The sequence below is a fragment of the Corvus hawaiiensis genome, chromosome 8 (genome assembly GCF_020740725.1).
Source record: "Corvus hawaiiensis isolate bCorHaw1 chromosome 8, bCorHaw1.pri.cur, whole genome shotgun sequence".
Lineage (NCBI taxonomy): Eukaryota > Metazoa > Chordata > Aves > Passeriformes > Corvidae > Corvus > Corvus hawaiiensis.
The window spans coordinates 16,100,270-16,123,596 of NC_063220.1; the positions used below are offsets into that span (position 1 = coordinate 16,100,270).

The following is a 23,327-nucleotide window of genomic DNA, read 5'->3' on the forward strand; positions in this document are numbered from 1 at the left end:
CCTTCTGTGGAGCTTGTGCTGATTTTTAAGTGTTCCCCAAAAGAGCAGATGTGTGTTTGAGCCCACACATACCACAGGACACCCAGTTCTGTGTATGGCTGGAGAGGAGGGCTGGAAAGGGTCCTGAGTTCCAGCTGCTGCTCCAGTGGAATTCTACATGCCTTTGGTAGTCACTGGACAAGTACCACAATTCTTTGCTTCCCTTTTTGAAAAGGAAGCTGAGCAGACAGTGAAAATCTGTAACAGAAATCTGACACAGAAGGAAGCACATCCAGTAAGTGGTGGCAAATCCTCAGAAAGAGGTAAGATTTAAACTTGGATGCCTCTCACTGGAGCTTCCTATTGGCTAAGCCTGGTCATTTCCTTGCACTTGGAGCTGTGTATCTTCCCTCATCCATTGCGCAGTTAAGGAATTTAATAGGGAATTTTGCACTGCACCACTAAAGACAGAGTCTTAAAAATTAACAGTGGCAAATGCTCACCAGTGCGGTGTCTACATCCTTTAATGCTGCACTTGGGCTTAGAAATGTTAATTTAGAAAGCTGTAAGTATTTTCAATCTTAAATTCTGTTTAGATGTTTGAGTTCAAATAAGATGATTTAATTGTGACATTCTGCTGGGCCTTTGGCCTTATACACTTTGTTCCCTTGAACTCCAAATTTCACCCACTATTATTATATTACACCCATAGCACATACTGTAACTTATATTCTTTGAATGGTAAATAGAAATTTTTCAAATAAAAGCCTCTCAGTAGAATCTACATAGGCCAGGCTTCTTTTAAAATGACATGGTACAAAAGGGGCCTGACTTTCTGATCTCTTTTGCCTTTAAAATACCCAGAGGTGCCTTGTATTAGCAACAGTATTAAAAACTGACTTGCAAACAAAATATTTCAGAGCTGGATTTGAATATCACAGCTCAAGCAAAGGCCCCAGGTGTCACTGTGGATGACCATGTCAGCTCAATGGTCACACACTGGAAAAACATGGGAAAAATGTATGAAAGTGTAGATAATGATTTTTCATTTTACAACAGACCTACAGTAAAAGCATACTAACCAGTTAAATAGGAGAGAAAAGCTGGAGTAAAATTCTGCCGATCCTGTTTTAAAACAAGAGCTAGATAATAATAAATGAAGTTAAAAGGGTGTGTAATGCTTTCTCCAGATGCTATGATTACACTGTGGAACACATTATCAATAAGGGCTGCTCACATCCAAACTCTTAAATAATCTGAAAAAGCTCAAGCATTTTTTTACAGCTAATACTATTAGTCAAAGTAGATTTGGATTACGTGATTTTTTTGTAAGACAGTAAAGTCAGTGAGTCAAGATTTACACCAACCCCTAATGACTGGGAGTGGAGAAAGCTCTCATGCCGGGGGACAAACAATTTTCCAGGTGGGCTGTTGGCATTTTCTTTCTCCCCTAGGAGTACCAGCCACTCTTCCCAATGCCAAGGACAAGACCTGTCTCTTTTAACGCTGCTGTCATACTTTACTTCAAGGAGCCCCCCTCAGAGGAGCAGGAGGGCCTGCCAACTTGTATCTTTATGCTGTCAAAATTGACATAATTTACTACTTTAACAATCACACACTCCTAACCTTTTGAAATGTAGTCTTCTGGTGTGCATAGAACAAAGAAAAAACCAGGGAAAGTAATTTTTCAAAAGCAACTCTGTAAAGCTGCACTAGGCAATTCAGTCTGGCTGTAGCCATGGCCTAAATTTACAGTTTCAGATTGGATAATTAAAATTCTGTCTTGTGCAAATATTTCTACCTTTATGTTACTAATTTTTCATACACTTAGAGGGCAACAGACGTGGACCTACTTAAGAGGTGTGGGATGCCATATGGGGAAGTCCTCTGAAACTTCCCTAGAAGTGCCTGGGAGCACTTCTGCAGCAATGCTATTTGGCCTAACTAGTCCAACTGGATAGCGGAAAATCACATTTAACATCTAATAAAAAACATGCACAGACTGATAGATGTAACATTACCAGTATGCAAAAATTAAAATGAAACAAATTAAGAACTCCAAACATTAAATTCAGATTGTTTATTGTAAACAGAATAACTCTAGCACTCTGTCATACTGGCTGTGTCACATGCACCCAATTCCACATCAACTGCTTAAAATAGCACTTCCAAAAATTACAGTTATGTAATAATAATTTATGGTTTCTTACATAAACTAATTAACAAGCACTAAAATTGAATTACAGTGTATTCTAGGTAGTTCTTTATTGCTTGTAGACACTGCAGCTTTGGATCCATTAAAATGAACCCATTAGTATGCCTGAGTTTATCAAAATTTACTGCTATATCAAACTCAGAAACTGTAAAATGCTGGAGAACACTTAAAAGCAATTAAGAGTTGTGGGAAAACTACATGGGTTTCCACATCCAGTCACAGAACTTTGAAGTTATACTTTTTTTCCTCTGGAAAACATGATTTGTGAGCTTGTGTTAGATACACTGCTATTCCAATTTATTTATATAATCTGTTAGAGTTGATAGTACTTCCATGACTATATATATATATTTATTTTTACACACAATAGGAGCCATTTCATTGTATTCACCATAAGAGTGGTATGTTTAAATACTAAATCCCAAAAAATATATTTTTATAATATGTTGTCAAAACTTTTACTATATATAATACAAATACTTTTACTAAAGGAAAACTATAAACAAAAGTGAAATGCAAGAGGCTAAAAAGCCTCATGTGAAGGTTCCATGAAAAATGTGAACAGAGACATCTTGACTGGTTTTGTTTAGACTGTATTTATTTTTTTTTTCTCCTCATCAGGCTAAAAAAAATGCTAGTGGTCTTCCCTGGCAACAGGTTACATCACAAACTCTCATCAAATTTATTAAAAAGACATTGAAACACGTACCATTTAACCTTTAAAACAATTTTTAAATGCACTGTATTTATTCAGTTAGACGAAACTCTCAGATAAACCCAGCTTAAGGCCCTTGCCCTGTCAAGCATTCATTTAATTTGGCCTCAGAGCCAATGTAGGAACCAACATTGAATCAATCACAGAACAGCCCTATTGACTACCCCAGGATTCTGATATTGACACACATGCCTGTCACATCAGGGCATTATTTTCAGGTTCTTTTAGTAAGAAGCAAATTCTCACTAACACCTCTGATGAGCCAATTTTGTGTCTTCAGTGCTTTACATACTTTCTCCTAAGTGCCATCTCTTTTATGCACCCCAGAGGTAGGAGAATTTAATGCTCCTTGCCTTTTCCTATGTGGGTGCTGTCCCAAGCACTCTGCAGAAGTTAGCAAAGTTGGTGAAGATGAGACACCATATATTGTTTTATCATTTTACTACACTATGGAATATCTGTATCTATATCTGTATGTATAAATATTATTTCAGCATAGTTCTTGATCCTTCTAAGTTCTGCACAGCCTTCTTCCAAGAAGTAGGAGCAAACCCTTTGTGATGTAACCTGAAGCCCAGGCTGTGCTGTAGCGCTGCTACCCCAGCACTGCACTGTCCCAAACACCTTCCTGAAGGACAAGAAGGACCCATACATGTATCAAAATAATGACGTATCTGATTCTGAGAGACCCTATTTGACATGCACCTGTTCTTGAGTAAAGAACTAGTGTGTGTTTGAAGTTATTTGCACTAGTGAGTGCTTTGCTGGACTGAGACCAAACATAACAGGTGAGGCAAAACGGACTGTGTTCTCCATCAGTACATATGCAACTGAAAACAAAAAATGACACCAAATAAAGTATTTGATATACCACATGGACAGTTCACAGTACTGCTGAAAAACTGAACGGGATGTTGACAGTATCGAGAGACTGGGACAACACTTTTGATAACAAAGATAAGATGCACTAATAAAGTGTTTCCAGCATTTTACTAGTTTTAATATAAAATGTCCCCAAATTTGTATAGAAAGATTAAAATCATGCCCTTATCTTCATTATTCTCCTTAAGACAATTCTCTCACCTATTACTGTGTTGTCAAATTTCCTTTTTTTCAGCCTCACTGGTCTTCATAAAACTTAAATAGAAAATATGTTGGTTGCATTAAGATCAATTAAAAAAGTATCATTCAACACGTCACTTCAAAAAAATGTGAAAGTCTCTATTTTTAAGAAAAATTGTTGACCCCATCCCAAAAAGGACTTACTTCTCTCACCCCCTCCAACTCCCAATAAGATAATTATTGGGATACTAAACAGTGTTTTTCAGGAGTAACAAGCACGTTTCAAGCAACTTTGTTTGCTCTGGAGGGTTATTTCATCAAAATGAAAATCTGAAGGGATATGTTATTTTAAAAATATACTGCATCTACAAGTTTTCTATTATTACTGTTTCAGTTGATTTTGGTTTTTAACAGGTTGTCTGTAATATAAATGACACATGACCACAACTGATTTTTATATACTCTCTATCCCTAACACACAGCTAATGTCAAATGAACCAAGAAGGAATTCAGGACTTTCATAATGAACAGAACCATTTATCCCAATGATCTTTAATAATTTTGTTCATCATAAAGTCCCCTGAAACCATGTCAGTACTGATCATTTGCATTTCTTCATCCATTGGGGTTCTTCACAGTTTTGCAGCCATGAAATTGATATGTGGTTTCACCAGTGGGAAGAGCGGCAGACTGCGCTTGAATTCTGTCATATTTTCAATCACACTTGGCTGCAAAGAAGCGCATGCAAGAAAAAGTCTGCTCAGTACCTTCAATCAGAAAAATGACCAATTCCTTGCTTTCCATTTTAACTGTTGCTACAGCTACATATAAACATACCTGTCTTGCTCTTTTCTACAATATTAGTGATTCATACTTCATTATTACAGGAACCTCCAAAATACAACGTTATTTCTTACAGACTAACCGGTTTCATATTTATGTCATTTCAAACAGCTATAATGCAGTAACTGCATTGCTAATAATGTCAGGATCTCCAATAATGCAGCACTGATAATTTCGTTTACAAGTTCTGCTTCAGACCACCCCACCCGTCCTTTGAACATCAGAGTAAGATCATAACCACAATAGCTATTCTGTGCTCTTTTATTTTTAGATGTACTAACAAAGTAAGTTTCTAATATTTCAGTCATAATGGCTAATATGTCCCCATATCATTCATACAGAAATTTCTACCCATGGCAGTTATTTCACCTGTAAGGTCTGATGAAGAAGACAGATCTACCACACTGTGAAAAGTTAATCACCTATTGGGACAAACACTGCCATCCTTCAAGAAAATTCACTGAAGGCCCAGTAAAGGCCCAGTGCTGTCCTATCCACCTCAGCGAAATCTGTAATACTTGTATGAACAGAATTTGCCAAATTGTTTTCCTCCACAAGTTACACATTGACAGGAATGTGTATTAATATTTTAGGCTTTAAGATAATGACCAAGTAGTTGGTTTTGTTGTTGCTTTGGGGTTGGTGGGTTGTTTGGGTTTTTTAAACAAAGATGATAAATTTGTTGCTGCACATGCATCTCTTTCTTGACACCTGATTTATCTGATCATATACAATCAGTATTTTCAGACACTAATCACCTGTATTTACTCCATAGTGCAGATACTCAGTGCAGTTTACTACTATTAGCTTTCACTTCAGAGGGCTGAAAGGAACAGAGGTAACTGGACAAATTGATAAAAGGAAAAATCAGGAAAAATCACTGTTGTTAGTGAGGACAAAAATGCATGCAGGAAAGAGCTAAAACATCAACCCCATGACAGCAGGAATTTCCAGAAGTCTGTTTCTCCCTATAAACTCGTATTTAATGATACTAAACCTCTAGATTAAGAATGCAGGCTAGGATTTTTTTGTGTGTTGTATCTTTTTACCTGTGGTAGTGGTGGTGCTGGTGCCAGGTTCACATCATTTTGGCATGGAAATTCTCCAACAACAGGGCCTATTTAACATCAGCAAAATTAATCTGGGACCATAATTTAATGAGTATCTTTTACATAATTAATTGTTTTCTCTTATAAGACAGGCATCTAAATAAAGCACAGGTTTTTAATTTTAAAGTATCACTAAATAAGGTTTTCTAAACATTTTGCTTTTATATACCATGGCTGTCCATTATTTTATTTGAAAACATGAGCTGAGGCAGTGGCTTTTATTCATTTTACTTACACATAAAGAGAATGTAGAAATAGAAATTGCTATGTTGATCAATGAATACTTGAAACTGCTTCTCAGTACAAATTATGAGAACAGTAGCAAATGCCAGTGGTACACCCAAGAGCAGTGCAAGAACAGCATATCATTTGATAAGGACATGCCTACAGAAGTGTAGAGGTTACTCCAGGTACCAAAAATCTGGACAGCAACCCCAAGTATTCCCTGCCTGTCTCCATGCACGTCCTACTCCAATTACTCCAAAACTTCTTTTTGCATTTCTAATCTCAATTTTTTTCATGGTGTAAGAGAGGCCAAATGCCAGATTAAAAGATTTAGGACTGGGGAGTTGTTTTAGGATTTGTTATAATTCTGTAGGTAACCACTTGTTAGGTTGTCTTGGAAGCTCATCCTCGTCTTGGGAAGATACCATTCCAAGCAAATAATTAATCTGGCAATACAGTTACTACACTTTAAAAAGTTGTTTTTCTAGATAGGAAAAGTTTTAGAATTATTTCTATTTAGCAATTGCTAGTCATGAAAACTGGAAAGATGCTTTGAAGCAAGTCTTCCTTACTCAGCTGCAAAGCTACAATTTCTACACTACCATGAAAGTTGATCCTTCAGAGGCAGAAGAGTTTCATGACACGCACGCAGTATCTGCTTCTCTCTCTACTACAGACAAGTCTTTAATATTTTTGATTTTGCAAACAGATGCATGTTGGAATTTAAGTCCAGTATAAAATGGTGGAAGAATTGCAAACAAAACCTTAGAAGTTTCTCCTCTCAGTTTACTCAAATTAACACTTCTAGCCTTTTCCTTATTGCATTCTAAAATGGAACAATACAGTTAGAATGCACAACTGATCTATATTACTTCAAAATAAAATCTAAATAAAAGTTGACTTTCTTAAATTTAAATAAAATGTTTGACATTCCCAGAAGTTTTGGGTTTTGTCTGAGGGTGCTTGAATACTACTGGGGACATTCAATGCTTCTCAGGGAAAAAAACCCCCACACTGGACTGATAACTGCAAATCCTAATTTTGGGTTGGTTGGGGTTTTTTTTCCCCTGTAGGACTATTACAAAGTTTTATGTTTGTTTTAAAACACCTTGTTGAAAACAGAAGTGCTATTTGAGGATATATTGTTTTATTATCAATATACTTAAGACTGGCTGAAAAACTTCTCTAAAAAAATTAACAAAAAATTTGATGCATCTATGTGAACTAAACCTAGAAAAACCCCCACCTTTTTCCTCTGAAAGGTATGTCATCTCCAAAGCTGAGTTTTTCTTACAGTGTATTTGTATGATGTAATATGGCTATCTGTAACTGTGACTTGCTGGAACAGGAATTGATTAATTACTATATTGAGCACAATACTTACAGGAATCCATTTCCCTTGCAAGGACATGTACTGATACCTTGTGCCTTCTGGGAGCATCTATTGCCAACAGCACCTACAGTAAAAAACATCAAGTCCTTCATGTGTAGGAAGTATCCCTTAGACATATAAAATAGTAAAAAGAACAAGAGCATTTAAATTTTAATTTAAGCCTTGAAATGAGGGATGAATTTTGAGATGTGCCTTCAAATATCATTAAAAGTCATCCATACAGTACTCTTGAATTATTTTACAATCAAGTTCAGCAATTCATATACTGCTTGGAACTCCGAAAAACTGTAAGTAACAGAAATTCAGCATTAACTATCACAGTATCAAGAATACAACCTAAAATCGCTGCAGAATTTTCTGTCCCTAGCAGCCTTCTGGAAGCACATCACCCTGAACACAACCATTGAATTCAGCTAGACTAGGCTCACCAATCTAGCCTGTTATTTCTGCTCTGGAATTCTGGATAATCATGTATTGAGCATTGGTGTAAGTGAAAAAGTATAGATTCCTACAAATCCAGAATATGCATACTTGTTCAAGTTATCATTTATTAAACAACAGGTACTGAAATTCCATCTACTAACTTTGCATTTGCTGCATATCTTCACCCATGCTATCATACTATTAAAAAAATTTGAAGTAAACAACCCCCTCTGCCCAAGAGAGGAAAAAAAGAACACAGACACACACATGCCCATGCTTCTTCATGGGCAGAAATTTTTCCATCCCATAATAAATTCTGAAGACATTAAGTCAATTTTATTTTCCAAAGAACCCCCTGAGCTACCAACCAGCTGCTCCATAAGTGATAAAACTCCATGAGCACTTTGCAATATAGTGAAATACCATCATCTATTACACATTACAGAACAGGAAGAATGATGCCCAATTTTTTTTTATACTGCTGGGGGGTGACAGGGACACATTTTGATTGCTTATATTAGGTATCTATCTGAGTTAAAATGTACAATTGCTGCATCTTTATGCTGTTCCTTTGCTCTGCCTAACCATTAGAGAAAGAAAAAACACCACTAATTTACAGTGAACAAAGCTTTAAAAATATCTGTTTCATTCACAATTCATGCCCACAAAATAAGCTGAATCACTGATTGGTTGAAGAAAATGATAAAAGAACAAATGTGCCATTTTGGCCAGGCTTGGTCACAGAGCAGCACATTTTATGCCCATAAAGAAAAGACAAATGAAGTAAGTAGAGTAAGCGCTGGCAAGAAAAGAACCACAACAAAACCCTATCATTCTGTACAATTTTTACAGTTGCTATTAAACTAAGTAATATTCAGGAAATAAAAGGTACCTGCATCGATTTTATCATCTGCCTAAAACAGGTGTCAGTACACCCCTTCATAGGATACACAAAGAAGATTCAGTTGTACTTCCATCTCATTCTAAGTAACATTTTAGCTACATGACTAACTTACCTTGTAGAACTGTATAATGTCATCCTTGGTCAGGGTCTTTAGATAAGCCACTTCAATGTTATCTGCACAACAATAGTACAAATTAGAGTGAGTCTGCAGATCACAGCTGGTTATTAGCACACTGCTTATACAAAGTATATTTCTTTCAAATTCAGATGAAATTGACTGCAAATGATAAGCTTTTCATTGTTATCTTTCAAGTTAATACTTGCTTCACTAAGAAGTGTCAGTAGAATCTCGGCAGAAAATTGTACTTCAGTAAGTCTATTTGATTGGACTTACTAAAAAATGCACGATTGAAGAATACTGATTGCACTGTAGGATATTCAGTAGCTAAAATAGATATGCCTACTCTTGTATATTATCTTCAAATCAGTTGCATATTTCTAATGCAGACTGGTTATAGATGGCTTTTATTCACAGTTAAGAAACAGGATGGTAGGACATACTTTTAAAGAAATGTGCCTACATACCCCTTAAGAAGTAGTCACACCTTTAAGGTATCTGCAGACAACGTGTCTCAGTTGCTACATTCCTTCATATTAATTAAACTGTCATGGACTAATCACCTAATATCATTGCTGCTTAAGCAGAAGGGTTTCTTGTTGTAGGCGTGCTTGCTTTTCTTAGGATTAGCAAGAAGATCAAGGAAGAAATATGTGCAAGAGAACAGGCAGCTTACAAGTCTGTAAGGCAGGCTGTAAGTAATATGAAGTTCTATATGGAGGAAATAAAGTCAACAATACAGTTTGGAAAACTAGGTAAGATTTGGGAGAAAACAGTAAAAGTAGTAATAATAGAAATGTAAAAACATAAAAAATCCTTCCACTTCTTAAGGCTGGAATATGAATTTCCGATTTTGACAATTCTAGTAATACTATAATCATTAATGATATAAAATTACTAGTGGGGAGAGGGGAATTAAAGGTATAAAAGTCAAGGGAAATAATATGTGGGATTGAGATATGAAAAATATGGCTATACTTTGCAGTAAGAAATTCTAGAGAGATAATAGTGATCCAACTATGGTATAAACAGAAACACTTAAGGCAGAGAAAAATCAGACTATTTCATCAGACACAAAAAAAAAGTACTTGAAGTGAAAAATTTCCATGCCCCTTCTTATGCTCAGGCATGAAACCTTGTCAGTAGCTCTCATTCTCTCCAGACCAAGCTAGATGACAAGTCAAAACTGTTCATTATTACACAGCTCAGTGAGTCATCGTAAAGCAAAAAGACTGTATTTGCTATCATGGAAAGCCAATAGAGTGCACGTAAAGCAGAAGAGAAGTCACGGACTACAGAGAGAGTTTTATGGAGGAAGCATATTATGCATGAAGACAGAAAATTACAGCTGTGAATAAGAGTCGAGACATGAAAATCAGGAAAAGCTGATCTGTACCTAAACTGATTTTTTTTTAATGTTAGAAACTGCATTACTAATGTATCTAACAAATGTATTACTAATATATCTAACTGTATTACTAATGCATGTTAGTAATTTTTAAAAAAAACTTAAAATACATTTGAAAAGTATTTAAAAAAAATACAACTTAATCATTATGTAGGACCACACAGTAAATAACTGTCTGTCCATTTTCAGTAATAATACTAGAAGCTGGATTTTATTTGGTCTCCTATAAACCTATAACTTTCAAAGCATCATAAATGGAAAAAAAAAAAAAATTAGTGTTTCTTCAAATTCACTCTGAGACAGACTGCGTGTTAGTTAAGATATCTGCTGTTGCTTCTGCGAGCACTCCCTCAAAAGAGCTGCACAATGGGAAGAGTAATAGGGTTCATATGAATGTGTGTACTGTCAGGAAAGTCAGCGTATATCTGAATGCACCTCAGAGAAATAGATAGTAAATTATGCATAGCTATGTAAAAGTTTAAGTTGTTCACAAATGAATATGACACTCAACAGTCACAAATGTAGCCAAACTAGAGCATTCAGTTTTAAAGGAATTACCATTTGTCTTACCTCTGTCAAAGTTATACTGCTGGGAAATTATTTCTCCCCAGTATTTAGCACATTCTGCAGACAGCTTCTTTGGTTTGTCTAGACGACGAATTGCTAAAGCTTGGATGTGTTTTTGGAAGGCCTCTTCTGTCATGTCTTCTATGCATTTCTCCATAGTTTTTAAGAACGCTTCAACTCTGCTCTCTAAATAGTGTGGTGGCTTTTCAGATTGGATAATAAATCGCAGTCCTTGGATGCCATTTGCCCGACGTGGACCACTGAACACAATGTAACCTTGGCAAAACAAGAGCAGCCACAAATTAAAAGAAATCCCTTGTCACAGCACTGTATTTGCCAAATGTGACATGTTTGACAAGAATGCAATGCTATGCTAACTTAATTCTGTAGTATAAATAAAATAATGCAGGTTTTCAAAATGTGTCACTGTATTTTTTTTAGAACATCTTTATTTCACTGAGGTCAGTATCAGTACAGGGGAGGGGCAAGGAGGAGATGAGGCAGACTAAGACAACACAAAAGCAATTCTGTCATCAGGATCAGGATACCAGAAATGAAGCTGGACTCTACTGCTTCATTAGACTCAACATTAGAAACTTACTGTTTTTCCATAACATCTAACCTGAATTCTCTTGGTTGCAATGTAAGACCACTACTTCCCACTTTATCCATTAAAGTATTATTCCCTTCCTTTTTGTTGCAGGATTTGCTAATCTGAACAACTAATCCTTTCTGCAGTATTCCTCCACCCTTTTAATAGCAAATCTATCACGTTTCAGTCTTAAATGTTGTTTTATAGTTCTCTTGTAGTTTCCTGATGCTCACATCAAATCCGTTTACAGTATTTCAGAGTTCTTATCTGAATGATTTAGGAGTATGAGTGCATCTTGAACGCTTCCATTTACATATCCCAGCACTTCACACAGCAGCATGACACTGCTGATTTATGTCCTACTTTTGATCCACTGTACCCTGCAGAGTTTTCTACAAAATTGCTACTTAGCCAGTTGCTTCCTAGCTTGCATCTGTGCCATCGGTTGTTCCTGCCAAACTGTTCCTAACAAATTGCATCTTATCTTCATTCAAGTCATGTTTCCAAAATGTCAAACTAATTTTAAATTCTAACTCTATCTTCCCACACACTTGCAGCCTCTCCCAAATTAGTATTATCTGAAGATTCAGTGAGTATCCTCACTCTTCTATCATCCAGAATTTTAATGAATATACCACATACCACTGGATCACAGTAGAGCTCTGTAGAACACTGTTTTCCAAATGAACTACTCTCTGTTCTCCAGTCATGACCTTCCAAAGTCCTGCACCCAAATGTGTAGCACTTCCACCTAGGTACTTCAGTAACAGTGTCTCAGTAACCTTCTATGAATTTAGAACTAGCTTGAAAGTTTATTCCACATTTTCCTGGAATTAGAATTAAACTGACTGATCTATAGTTTCCCTGCTTTTTCTCCTTCCTTTTTTTTAAGGAAACATGCACCATTTAGCTGTGTCTATCTTTCCAATACCCCATCTATCATCCACAAATTTTCCACTATAAGACTTTTAATTCCAAGGTTTCCTAATTTCATCCTTTGGAATAGAATGCAGAGTTCATCACACTTTGAACTTTTTTAAAGCTTCTAATTTAATCTGATTAATCTGTTATTTTCCTGTTCAAAGGTAAGACACAGACTTTGATCACCAGTGTTTATTTGGGAAGTCATCTGGCCACAGTTGACATTTTTAGTGCAAACTAAGCCATCCTGAATTTTCTCATGATTTGAACATTTTGATTTTAATGATTTGAACACTTTGATTTTTTTTCCATCATTGCCAACTTTTCTCCTCCACCTTCTCATACTGCTTAAACTTTTATTGAAAGAATTCTTGTTACTAATTGTACTGTTTAGCAAACTGCTAATTCCTGAACTTCTTTTTCCCTAAGATGTCTCAGAAATCTTACTAACAATTCCACAAAGTTTACTGGATTTTGATGGTATTTCTACTGTCTCCCCTCCTAAGTCTCATGAACTCTATTATTTGGCAATTATGAAGTGCTGGACTAAACCAGTTCTTCCTCAGTTCCCCCCCGCTCTCTTTAGCTGTTACTTCCAACTTCTATACAAAACCGGCCACCAGCACACTTCAAAAACCTGTTAAATACCCTGGGTTCTATCCTATTTTCAGAAGGTATATAGATAGCTGAAGTTCCTATGATAAATATTGTATGGCTGGTTCTGCTAGTTGCTCATGTAAAGCCTAATCTTGCCTGACATCCCTGGCAGTCATCACACTGAAAAATATTTGTCTGCTTCTTACCTTCAGGAAACCTGTACTCCTCCTCACCAGTATTTCAATCATGTGAGCTGTCATGCAAAGTCCCTGCCTCTCCTCCTTACTCTGTTTGGAATACCTCACCAGTTCTCAGGCTTACTGGTTCAGGTAACAATTATTTGTACTTATTAGTGAACAGCTATAGTCTTAAAAAGCCTGAAACGTATTTAGGTCTTCACCAACATGGTAGCTTACTATTACCCGCACAGCAGTATTCCTAAAATAGGACTTATAATTTAACTCAGTGATCTTAGAGGTCTTTTCCAACATCAATGATTCTGTGATTCTAGGAATCATGAAGTGCACCTAGAAGTAGGATCACAAGCAGAAACGATCAAACTACTTCTGGTTCTTTAAGAAGATCTAGAAATTTAGGGAACTGATCCAATCTCCTTTCGGTAAATTCTAACACGAAGTTTTCTGTACAGTGATTGCACTTTTTTTAGTCGGAGTTGATTTCAGGTATTTCAGATACCTTAAAAATCATGCCTGCTTGCTCTTATTTTAGACTCTGTGCACAGTAAAATTTCTTTGAGTCATCAGCAGTTAAGATGATTTACATCTACCAAGTGCCCTTTAAATGGCATTCACTAAGCAGGGAGAGAACACCTCCTCAGGTCTCGTGTGAGCGCGTGACTGTGACAGCTTGTGTGTACACAGACACACGAACGCTCCGGAGAACTCACCTAACTGCTCCTGGGTACGCAGAGTGTTGAAGCATGGTTCTGAGATAATCTGGCAAAAGAGCTCCAAAAACATATTCTCAGAAGTGCTCTGCATGTCTGTCTGGTAATATATTTCAATGCCACAGTTGTTATGAACTTCATTTCTCTGTTGATACACAAACCAACCTCCTAAAAGACAAAATTAAAACATTGAAGCTCATGAAAGTGTACATTCTTATTGTCCACAATTAAAAAGATACTGATCTAACATTTGTGGAATGGAATTACAATAAATGGTTGAGGACTGTAAAAGCAGAATTTCCACTAAGAGCATACTTTTCATGAGACAAGAAAAGACTGTCTTATTTTAACATCACAATGTCAGCACTTGGAAATATCAGCAAGTAAACTGGAACTGGCTGCTTCTCTTGAAGCAAATATTTTTGGAACGGCAGTGAAATTCTGCATTGCCTCTACTGTGTAAACAGTTTCTAAAGACAATCTGCCAGAAACTATTATGAACATTAAAAATAACTCAGCATTTAATACCAACAGCTTCTTTTGTACATGGTAGCTTCCACAGACAATCAACTATGGGTAATTTATCTTGTCTGTATAGCTACATACGTCATCACTCGCAGCAATACCTTGAACCTCCTTCTTATAAAAAATCACTTTTTTCACCATGGAAGTAAAAGCATACAAGCACTACAGGACCAAAAGAATTTGTGTAAGAAAAAAAGAGTTATTTGTGTAAGAACTTTTCATTTTTCCAAAGAGTCATTACGGGTAATTCTCAACTTAATGGTCAATTAATACTCAGAAATGTTCAAAGAATGGTGTTTATTCAAATGTATATACTATGTGTAGGAGAGAGTGGGACAGGGCTCTTATTTCCATAAATTATAACAAGTCACTTAGAACTGAATTGCAGAATCATATGATCACAGAAGGGCTTTGGGCTGGCAATCACCTAAAAGATCATCCAAGTCATCCCTAGAAGTCCCATTTACATACACAAATTAAAAATGAAATCAAATTAATTGTCAAGTAGCCTAGAAAGATCATGTATTAGTACATAATTTTATTAGTAAAACCACACCCTAACTATATTTCTGAAGCTTAAAATAACTTGGAGTAAGTTTGACTTCAAAACACACTCCTAGCAACACATTAATATGCATTTTAAAATTTTGTTAGCAAGGAGAATCTCAATTTAATGTGCCTTAAATATCGTAAATAAATAATTTAACTTACTGTCAGGAAGTTGCACTTCTCTGTATCTCACTAGCTGGCTGGGAAGGAGTGGCTTTGTATGAGCATGCTCAATGAGAGTGTCCTCAACCATCTGCATAATTCCTAATGCAGCCTGGAAAAGAAAACAGAAGATGATTTTTAATAATCATTAGTTATTCTGTATTGAACAGCAAGATAAGACTTTCCAATTACTGATGGTGCTGTGAGAGAAAAGAAAAAAAAAATCAGGAATAGAAAGTAGGGATATTGTAATTCAATACAAATACAGTAGAAGTTAAGTAGATGAGAGAAAGTGGGAGTGTGGAGGGCAAAAGTTTTTTTGTGTCTTCTTTATGTTTGAATTGTTTACATGTTTAACTACTTCTACTTCTCCCCAGGGCTCAGTGCTTCTGAAATTAAAGCTCAATGGGCTGCCTTTTTTTTTTTTTTCCCCCCCACTTTCCCTCCACCACTTCATGTGGTCTTCTTTCAAAGTTTGAAAATGAGATATCTTAAATGTATGTTTGCAAAGCAAATGGCATTTCAATAGATAAAAATTTTCAGAAAACAAATGGTTACGGTCATGGATGCATTTCATTGATGTGTTGGTGGTGTTAAGACTCATTGCCCAAATACTTTCTTTTATTAGATGGATTACAATAATAATTAAAAAAATATATAAATAGTGAAAAAAAATAGAAGTCGTTAGTTTCATTCAAGGATTTAACTTCAATAGCTTCACCTCTTAAGGGTTATGTGTTCTTGTAGCCTGCACACTGGAAATTACAGTAACTTGCTACAAAATAGTTTTGGCTGAAAGCTAAAATCTCTCTCTCTGCATTGCCATAAACTCACACAAGTGATTTTATCAGAAACATGCAAAATGTTTGAAAACTTAATAAACATACACCCTACCAACACCACCAAAACCCCCTCACAGTATCAAAGACAAAAAGATTGAGGTCTAAAAACCACAGTTTAAAAAGTTAGAGAAAAATCCTACGTATTCTTTCAATCAAGTCACCATATTAAAATACTGACAAGAAGACTGCTCAGACAGATGCTCTGAACAGGATTACTTTACTATTCATTCACTTGCAGCAAATTAAGAAATTGCCAAAGAAAAAGCAAGTATCAGAGTGAAATCAAAGAAAAAAATATGAATTTCATGCAGCTAGATAAATCCAATTTTTCAAGTCCAGATTCACCAAAATTTTTTTTCATTATTGAAAGGTGTCACAAGACAATGTAGATTTTGGTTTTAGTTGGAAAAAATCTTAGGTCCAGGTTAAAATTGCTGAGCTTTGTCAATGATTATCACATCATGGGTACTGAAGGACAGACAACTTTTCCTACTTGCATCTATTCAGGTTTGCAGATGATTTCTAAACACTACAGAGTTATGGGTGTACCAGGACATCATTCCCAGCTCTTTAGCTGTAGGACTTTCAATAGCCACCCACTATGCCAAGTAAAGAATACACTTCTCTGATATAACTGCATCATCATGGAAATCTAAAACATCTGGACATTCAGTCCTATTTCTAGAAGGAACTGACCTTCATATACAAACACAAAAGAAAGAAGTAAGGAAAAGGAGATTATTTTTTAATTTCTCTGCAAGAAGAATACTCTACAAAATTTTTTAACAAGTACTTTAGAGACAGTCTTGAAAAAGTTTGTCTCTCCATGCTATTAGCTCCTTCCTCTCTTATTTTTCCCTTCTGTACTAGTTAATTTTCTTCTCCATACATTCAGCAGTCACTAGCAGTGTATTTATAACAGCTCCTGCTAGTAAACTATCCCAGAGCTGTTGCAACACAAAATACTGTAAACAAGCTTTATGAAAAAGGACTGCAAAAACATACAAGAAAAGTACTACATTTTGTATTGGTATGTATATCAAGTATTAAGATTTCATACGCAAATACAAGCTGTTACTATCTTAATGGAAGACAAAGCAAATGTTTTCTGAGTTTTACTTCCCTAACTGAGAGCTGACACTTGGCTTTTTTATGGTCCACCATTCCTGTATAGCTATGTGCAAACTACTTAATTTGGAAGGATACTGGATTCTTAAATCTTTGCTAGTTATTCTGAAAGTTTTTAATGGAAAAAAGCAAGATCTGCAGAACACCATTCCTTTTGCGGCTTGATCACAGTAATGACATGCAGCAGACTTTCAAATACATAGATCCTAAGTTGTTTTTATTAAATTTCCAAGAGCAATATAGAGGCAGCACTCAGCTTAATAAATCTAAAGTGGAAAAAATTACACTCTCATACTCCCATAAAGATAAAAAAGTACAAAGTTAAATTATGAAATCACATTTGGCAAAACTGCTTTAAGATCTGCAAAGATTAAACTAGTGTTCCATTTTTATGCTGCTTTTAAATAAAAATTGTTTTATTAAGAAAGTATCACACCAACCTGTTTTGTTATATTGCCATGGAGAAGAGCTTCGATGTGTAACCGTGACAACAGCTGTGCTATGAAGGCCTTGAGACGGGGAAGAGTGACATCTACAATAGATATTTAGACAGTTAAATCACTCAAATGCATTTTTAAATTATGAAGGACCTAAGCCTAAGTCATCATTAGATACAGCGCATTTCTCAGGAGGAGAAATTTGTCATTATGAAGAAGTGAATCCCTGCTTAAAAATGCAACATTGGAATGCTTCCAGGTCTAAACAGCAGCACTCATCATATAGTTTATTTCACTTAGAATTCACATGCTGTCTTGACCCAGATTCAAAAAAAAAAAAGGAAAGAAAAGCTGCCTTTCCAATCATGCTGAACAAACACTCATTCTCCAGAGAAAACAGTTGCAATTATTCAGGTGGTGTTCCAAGGAAAAGCCTTAGTTATTAACTAAAAAACCAACATGTAGTTTATAGTGTTCAAGAAGCACACTGTGCATTTACCATCCGGACTAAAAAAAGAACCTCAACTCAAATATAATGTTTTAATATTAACTTTGCAACAAACAAGACACAAGTACTTTGGCAATATATTCTAGAGGACACATGCACAACACATACACATTCTATCCAGCCTGCCCTTGCAAAGCAGTTTTCATATGTACTCAAAGTATAGTTTAACACATAGAATCAATGGAATAAGAGAAAGGATGGTTGAATGCATGGGATGTTCATGGATATGTGTTCTGAATCAAATCAATATAATAATAAATACAAAAACCAGGTATTCTTGAAAATAATGTCTTGGTGTATTCCAAGAAGATATTACAAGACATTTTGCAAACTGTCCCAGGAACAGCCTTTTAATACAACACAGTAAAATGCAGGTAGGGAAAAGTTCTTCAGCTATTACTACAAAGAATCACCACAGAATGGCTTGGGTTGAAAGGGACCTTAAAGATCGTCTAGTTCCGACACCCCTACCATGGGCAGGGACACCTTCCACTAGGCTGGTTGCTCAGAATCCCACTCCATCTGGACTTGAAACATCAATTAAATCTCTTAATTTGAAATTTCTTCTTCCTTCAAATATACTGGGGTGCCTACTCTTTGTTTAGAGCCACAATACTCTTTATTCTTCATCATTGTTGTCATTATCTACAGAAAGTATTTATTTTTTCTTAATTAGCTACGGTTCTTTATTACCTACAGAAACATAAGCTAGGACTCCCCAATAACAGAAAAAACGAAACAGTTTGCACATTGGGAAGTACAGTGCGGATACATTCCAATGTGCCTGTAAGATGCCAACTAGAGCCAAATGATTTTACCAATGTTGATTAAGTATTGGATTCACCATATCCAGGTTCATACCCACAAAGTTGGTCAAGTTTTGCCTGAACTTCTACCTGCAAGTTTTGCCATTTGAGACCTTTTCCATGACCTACTCTACTTCCCTGAAACTGGAGGGCAAGTGCAGCAAGGCCAGCATCAGCTCAGGTCTGGCACTGCAGGGGGTTCACTTGAATAGTGAGCAGAGGTCAAAACAAGTATCCTCAATAGTTAAGTAACATAAAAAAACCAACAAAGCGGCAGAACATTACCATCTAGAGCTTCTTTTAATTCATCTTTGGTCCAAGCAACTTCTGTCATCAGGAGTCGGAGATAATACATTGCATGCTGGTGAGGCTGTTCAGCCCTGAAGTTGTTAAGTGATCTCATGTACTAAACCAAAATAATTAGGTTCAAATTAGAAATTTAGAAACAGAGTTCTGAACATAAAATATTAACACTGCACTCTCAACTTTGCATCAAAAAGATACAACTCAGATATTGAGAACGTTCTCTTGCTTGTTAGAACGGTGAAAAAATTGTGTTAAATGACCTCAGTAATAATGTGGGCTTCTGAGCCTTTGGATTCAGCAAAAACCATTAAGATGGTTGAAATGAGCATGAAATCAAACTTGTCCATAAAATTAACGTCTAGAAATTAAACTATTGCAATTAAACAATAACTTAGATCAAGTTGCTCTGCCCAGGAAATCTGCATTCTATGATGACTGACCAGGGGTGGGAAAATACTGCTAAAAGAAAATGTATTTTTCTCCCTGTTGCCTCCTTTGGCTGACTGGATTAGACAAAAACTGGAGCATCTGGAAAATTCTTTGAATTTTTTGCATGGATAAAGGAGGTATGAGAGAAGAACCAGAGAGCTTCTGCAAAAAAACCCTCTTTTCTAGTCCAGCTGCACTTCTACAAAATAAGCAAAACCTTTTTCCTCTACCGGAGAAACTGGAAAGCACAAACTAATAGTTTGGCAGACTGGAAGCATTTCCAGCATAGGAAAAAAGTAACTCATTTCAGGGCACATGAGTGACCAACAGTGAGCCTCAGGTTGCTGAGGATATATCCTTATATCTGCTCCAAACACAAGCCAGAAGTTGGTATCTCCCTTATCTTGTTTAATGTAGACATGAGGAGAAAACTGCAATCTCCCCATGTGATGTAACTTCTAGAAATCAACATGTACTAAACCAGGTGGTTACCTGTGCACCAAAGGATCTTGGCACAGGAGCCAAGACAAATTTGGGGAAAAGAAATGTTGCAAACTTTTTCAACACTTCCTTTCCCCTTTCACCCATTTCCCACTTCTTTTATGGCTAGGTCCTACTGAAACCTTTCCAAATTGCAAAACAGGATATAAAGTTAAGATTTGCCCCTCCATCCCCCTACTTAGATTTCTACTCCTACCAAAGCAAGCTGTGCTTCCTTGACACATCGTAAGAAAGACTAGCTAAAAAAATACTCCAGGACCAGTTATTTTTAACCAAACAATGTTATATACACAACTCTGAGGAACTCACAGCCACAAAAAAGAAAAAAGCATCTGAAGTCCCACTAACAGAATTTCACTCTCTATTTCCATGGATAGTCAGCCCTCAGATTTCCTAACAAGTCAATGCATTCAACTTGCAATTACTCCAAAATGTGCATTTCTCATGCAGCTTACCGCTTCCTTGATAATTTCAAATCGCTTTTCATCGATCTCAAAAGTAGCCATTTTCTCAATGATCTTCTTGAGCAAGATATGTTGCTTGTCATTATAACCTTTTACAGAGAGCTACGGAAAAAGTGCATAAGTTGCTTTAAATGTGGAAGATAAAAGAATAAAACCATTACCACGTTTTGCATAATTCAAGGAGCACTACATTTTCAATACTTACGCTAAATTCACCGTTACTGAACATTTAATAATTCTTAAGTTAAATCCCTTTACCCACCAAAAAGTTACTGACAAATATAATATTGCGTATTTGCACAGGAGTTCTAAATGCACAGAATTAATGTAATTTCATGTTGGTGTAAGTAAACTGTACTCAGAATACAGATTTTTAATGATCACAATGTTGAGTCTTGGAGTACTGAAATGGTTTTAATTTAGGTTTCTCACTTTAGCAATGAAGTCTAGATTCACAGCCTTCTAAAACACTCTCTCCAATTTACTTTCACCCTTATCTCTGTTGTTGATCAAAGAATATTTAAGTGGAAGTAAGCAATACTACAAAAAAGGGGTGCCGTAAACAGCAGCATATTTTATAATCAGGATGCTGCTGAGCTGAAACATCAGGGTAGTTATTCTGCAATTGTAATGATACATTGATCTGATCATACATATTTTTGAAAGTATAAATGAAATAAACTTGCTCATTTTAAAAATAACATAAAACTTTAAAATTACTGTAAGATTTCATCAAGCTACAGAAAATTTCTCTGGCAAAAAAGGCATTAAAAGGTCATTTTTGCAGGGAAAACTTCAAAATTTGGTATCTTGAACCAAAATTGAATCGATTGGAATCACTTGGAATCCAACTGCACAAATCCAATCAAAAAGGAATTTGATTGGATTTGTGCAGTTTAATAATTAAGAGTAAAACTTAACTTTAGAACATAAACCAACATACAGATGGGATTTCTGCTTTTCAGAAGGAAGAATTTTTTTGTTCTGTAGTTGCTGAAACACAGCTGAACTTGAATGAATTTGAAGAAAAAGTTATCATAAAAGGATTTATGACAAAGGTTGGTATCCTAAATCAGCATAGGAACCCAATGTTCAACAATCACCATGGGCGACTTTTCAGAGTAGCATCTGCCTATGCTCAAAGCATCAATATAATACAGTTACACTTATTAATTATGAAACTTCTCACACTACAGAAAAGAATATTACAAGTTCTCAATATTTAAACTAACTTTGACTAAAAATGAAGAAAATTACACTTTTTTTTTTAAAAGGAATTAACTCTGATCATAGAAACATCAGCAAGCTTTGAAACCATGTTTGCAATAAGTCAAGTGAATGCAACCAGGAAATTGGATTTATGTCAGATAAAAAAAAAATTGCAGCACTCTCTCATATAGAAAATGTAAAGCCAATATACAGTACATTCTTCTACTAAAATGCTTTGGAAAATAACACTTCTACAGGACATTTCGAAAGACATTCTAGAATGTAAGGGTGGTTAACAAAAGCTTTGAACGGAACTTCAAGAGAGACTACTAAAACCTCCTATCATAAATCCCATAGGAGAAGCTGAGTAAGAAATAACCATTTATCAGAATACCAGTATTTATCAAGTATTGTCAGCCCTTTATAACAGATTATAAAATATGTGATAAAAACAAAAGAAAAAGGCATAAATATCCAGCATTGCATTCTAATGAACACATGCACAATCCATTTCCACAGCTCACTACAGCAGAATTAGAGAATTATAGCAAAATCTGTGAAGTTGAGGATTCATTCAACAGAAAAGTTAATCTTTTTATACAGAAACCAGCAATAGTACTTTCCAGATTATCATGCAAGCAAGTAAAAATGTGAACCAGAATGCAACAATTGCACTACACCCATGTTCACAAGTCACTGCAATCTTAAACAGGTCACTCAGTACTGATTAAAATACAGTCTTGCACCGCCTTTAATTCATGAGATATATGCAAGGAAAAAAAACATTAACCATCTCATTTAGAAATGCAGAAGTCAAATGTTTCTCCAAGCTCAGCAACTCCCAAACTGTTTCATTTCCTCCTGCGTTTTTTTCTTACTTACAAGTATTGCATTCATTCCTGATGCAATGCCATAGACCAAACCTGAGAGGCGTGCTGCATATGTATACTCTTTTAAATCATCCTTCAATAACCTGATAAACAGGTATGTCATGTTGCAATGGAGAGGATCAGCATAAATGTAGCGACTAACAAAAAGAAAAACAAAAGAAATGCTTTGATACCTCAGGCAGTGACAAGGTAATGGATGAAGAAACATGACTGAAGAGTATGTATATGCAGCCTCATGATCAGTAGTTCTTGAACAGAAAAGCAGAAGTATACTGTTTATTTAATAGCATGAAAAGGGGTCTTTTACCCCATCAGTCAGAAAGTTTTGGTAGATATCTGACCAATAGATATGTAAGCTTGGATTAGGGTTGCCTTTTTTTTAATGGAGGAAGAAATCTTACAACTAATTAATTTCACAAATGATATAAAAATAAAGACAAAAATTTGCTTAATATGAACTGAAAGACTGTTGAAGACTTTTAACAAAATTCAACTTAAAATTCAAATCAAAGAAAGGATGGTTAATAACCAAGATCAAAAGGACTAACAGCCTTTATTTTTTAAATAGAAGTCCTTCCATCAAATCAATATAA

At 35.7% G+C, this 23,327-nt stretch overlaps 1 protein-coding gene across 4 annotated transcripts in view; it reads right to left on the reverse strand.

Moving 5' to 3' along the window:
• Positions 1-2,044: 2,044 nt before the first annotated feature.
• IDE (insulin degrading enzyme) overlaps positions 2,045-23,327 on the reverse strand; it is a 54,370-nt gene continuing 33,087 nt past the window's right edge. For 3 of the 4 annotated variants that reach the window (XM_048312083.1, XM_048312080.1, XM_048312082.1), the window contains exons 16-25: positions 20,627-20,737; positions 19,221-19,341; positions 17,625-17,716; positions 15,215-15,326; positions 13,979-14,146; positions 10,965-11,237; positions 8,981-9,042; positions 7,533-7,605; positions 5,864-5,931; positions 2,045-4,699 (exon numbers count right to left, since the gene is read on the reverse strand). In XM_048312083.1, the coding sequence (XP_048168040.1) occupies positions 4,604-4,699; positions 5,864-5,931; positions 7,533-7,605; positions 8,981-9,042; positions 10,965-11,237; positions 13,979-14,146; positions 15,215-15,326; positions 17,625-17,716; positions 19,221-19,341; positions 20,627-20,737 (1,176 nt within the window). In that variant the 3' untranslated portion in view covers positions 2,045-4,603. Of the gene's footprint in view, positions 4,700-5,863; positions 5,932-7,532; positions 7,606-8,980; positions 9,043-10,964; positions 11,238-13,978; positions 14,147-15,214; positions 15,327-17,624; positions 17,717-19,220; positions 19,342-20,626; positions 20,738-22,726; positions 22,872-23,327 lie in introns of all 4 variants that reach the window. The other variant, XM_048312081.1, reaches the window with a different exon arrangement.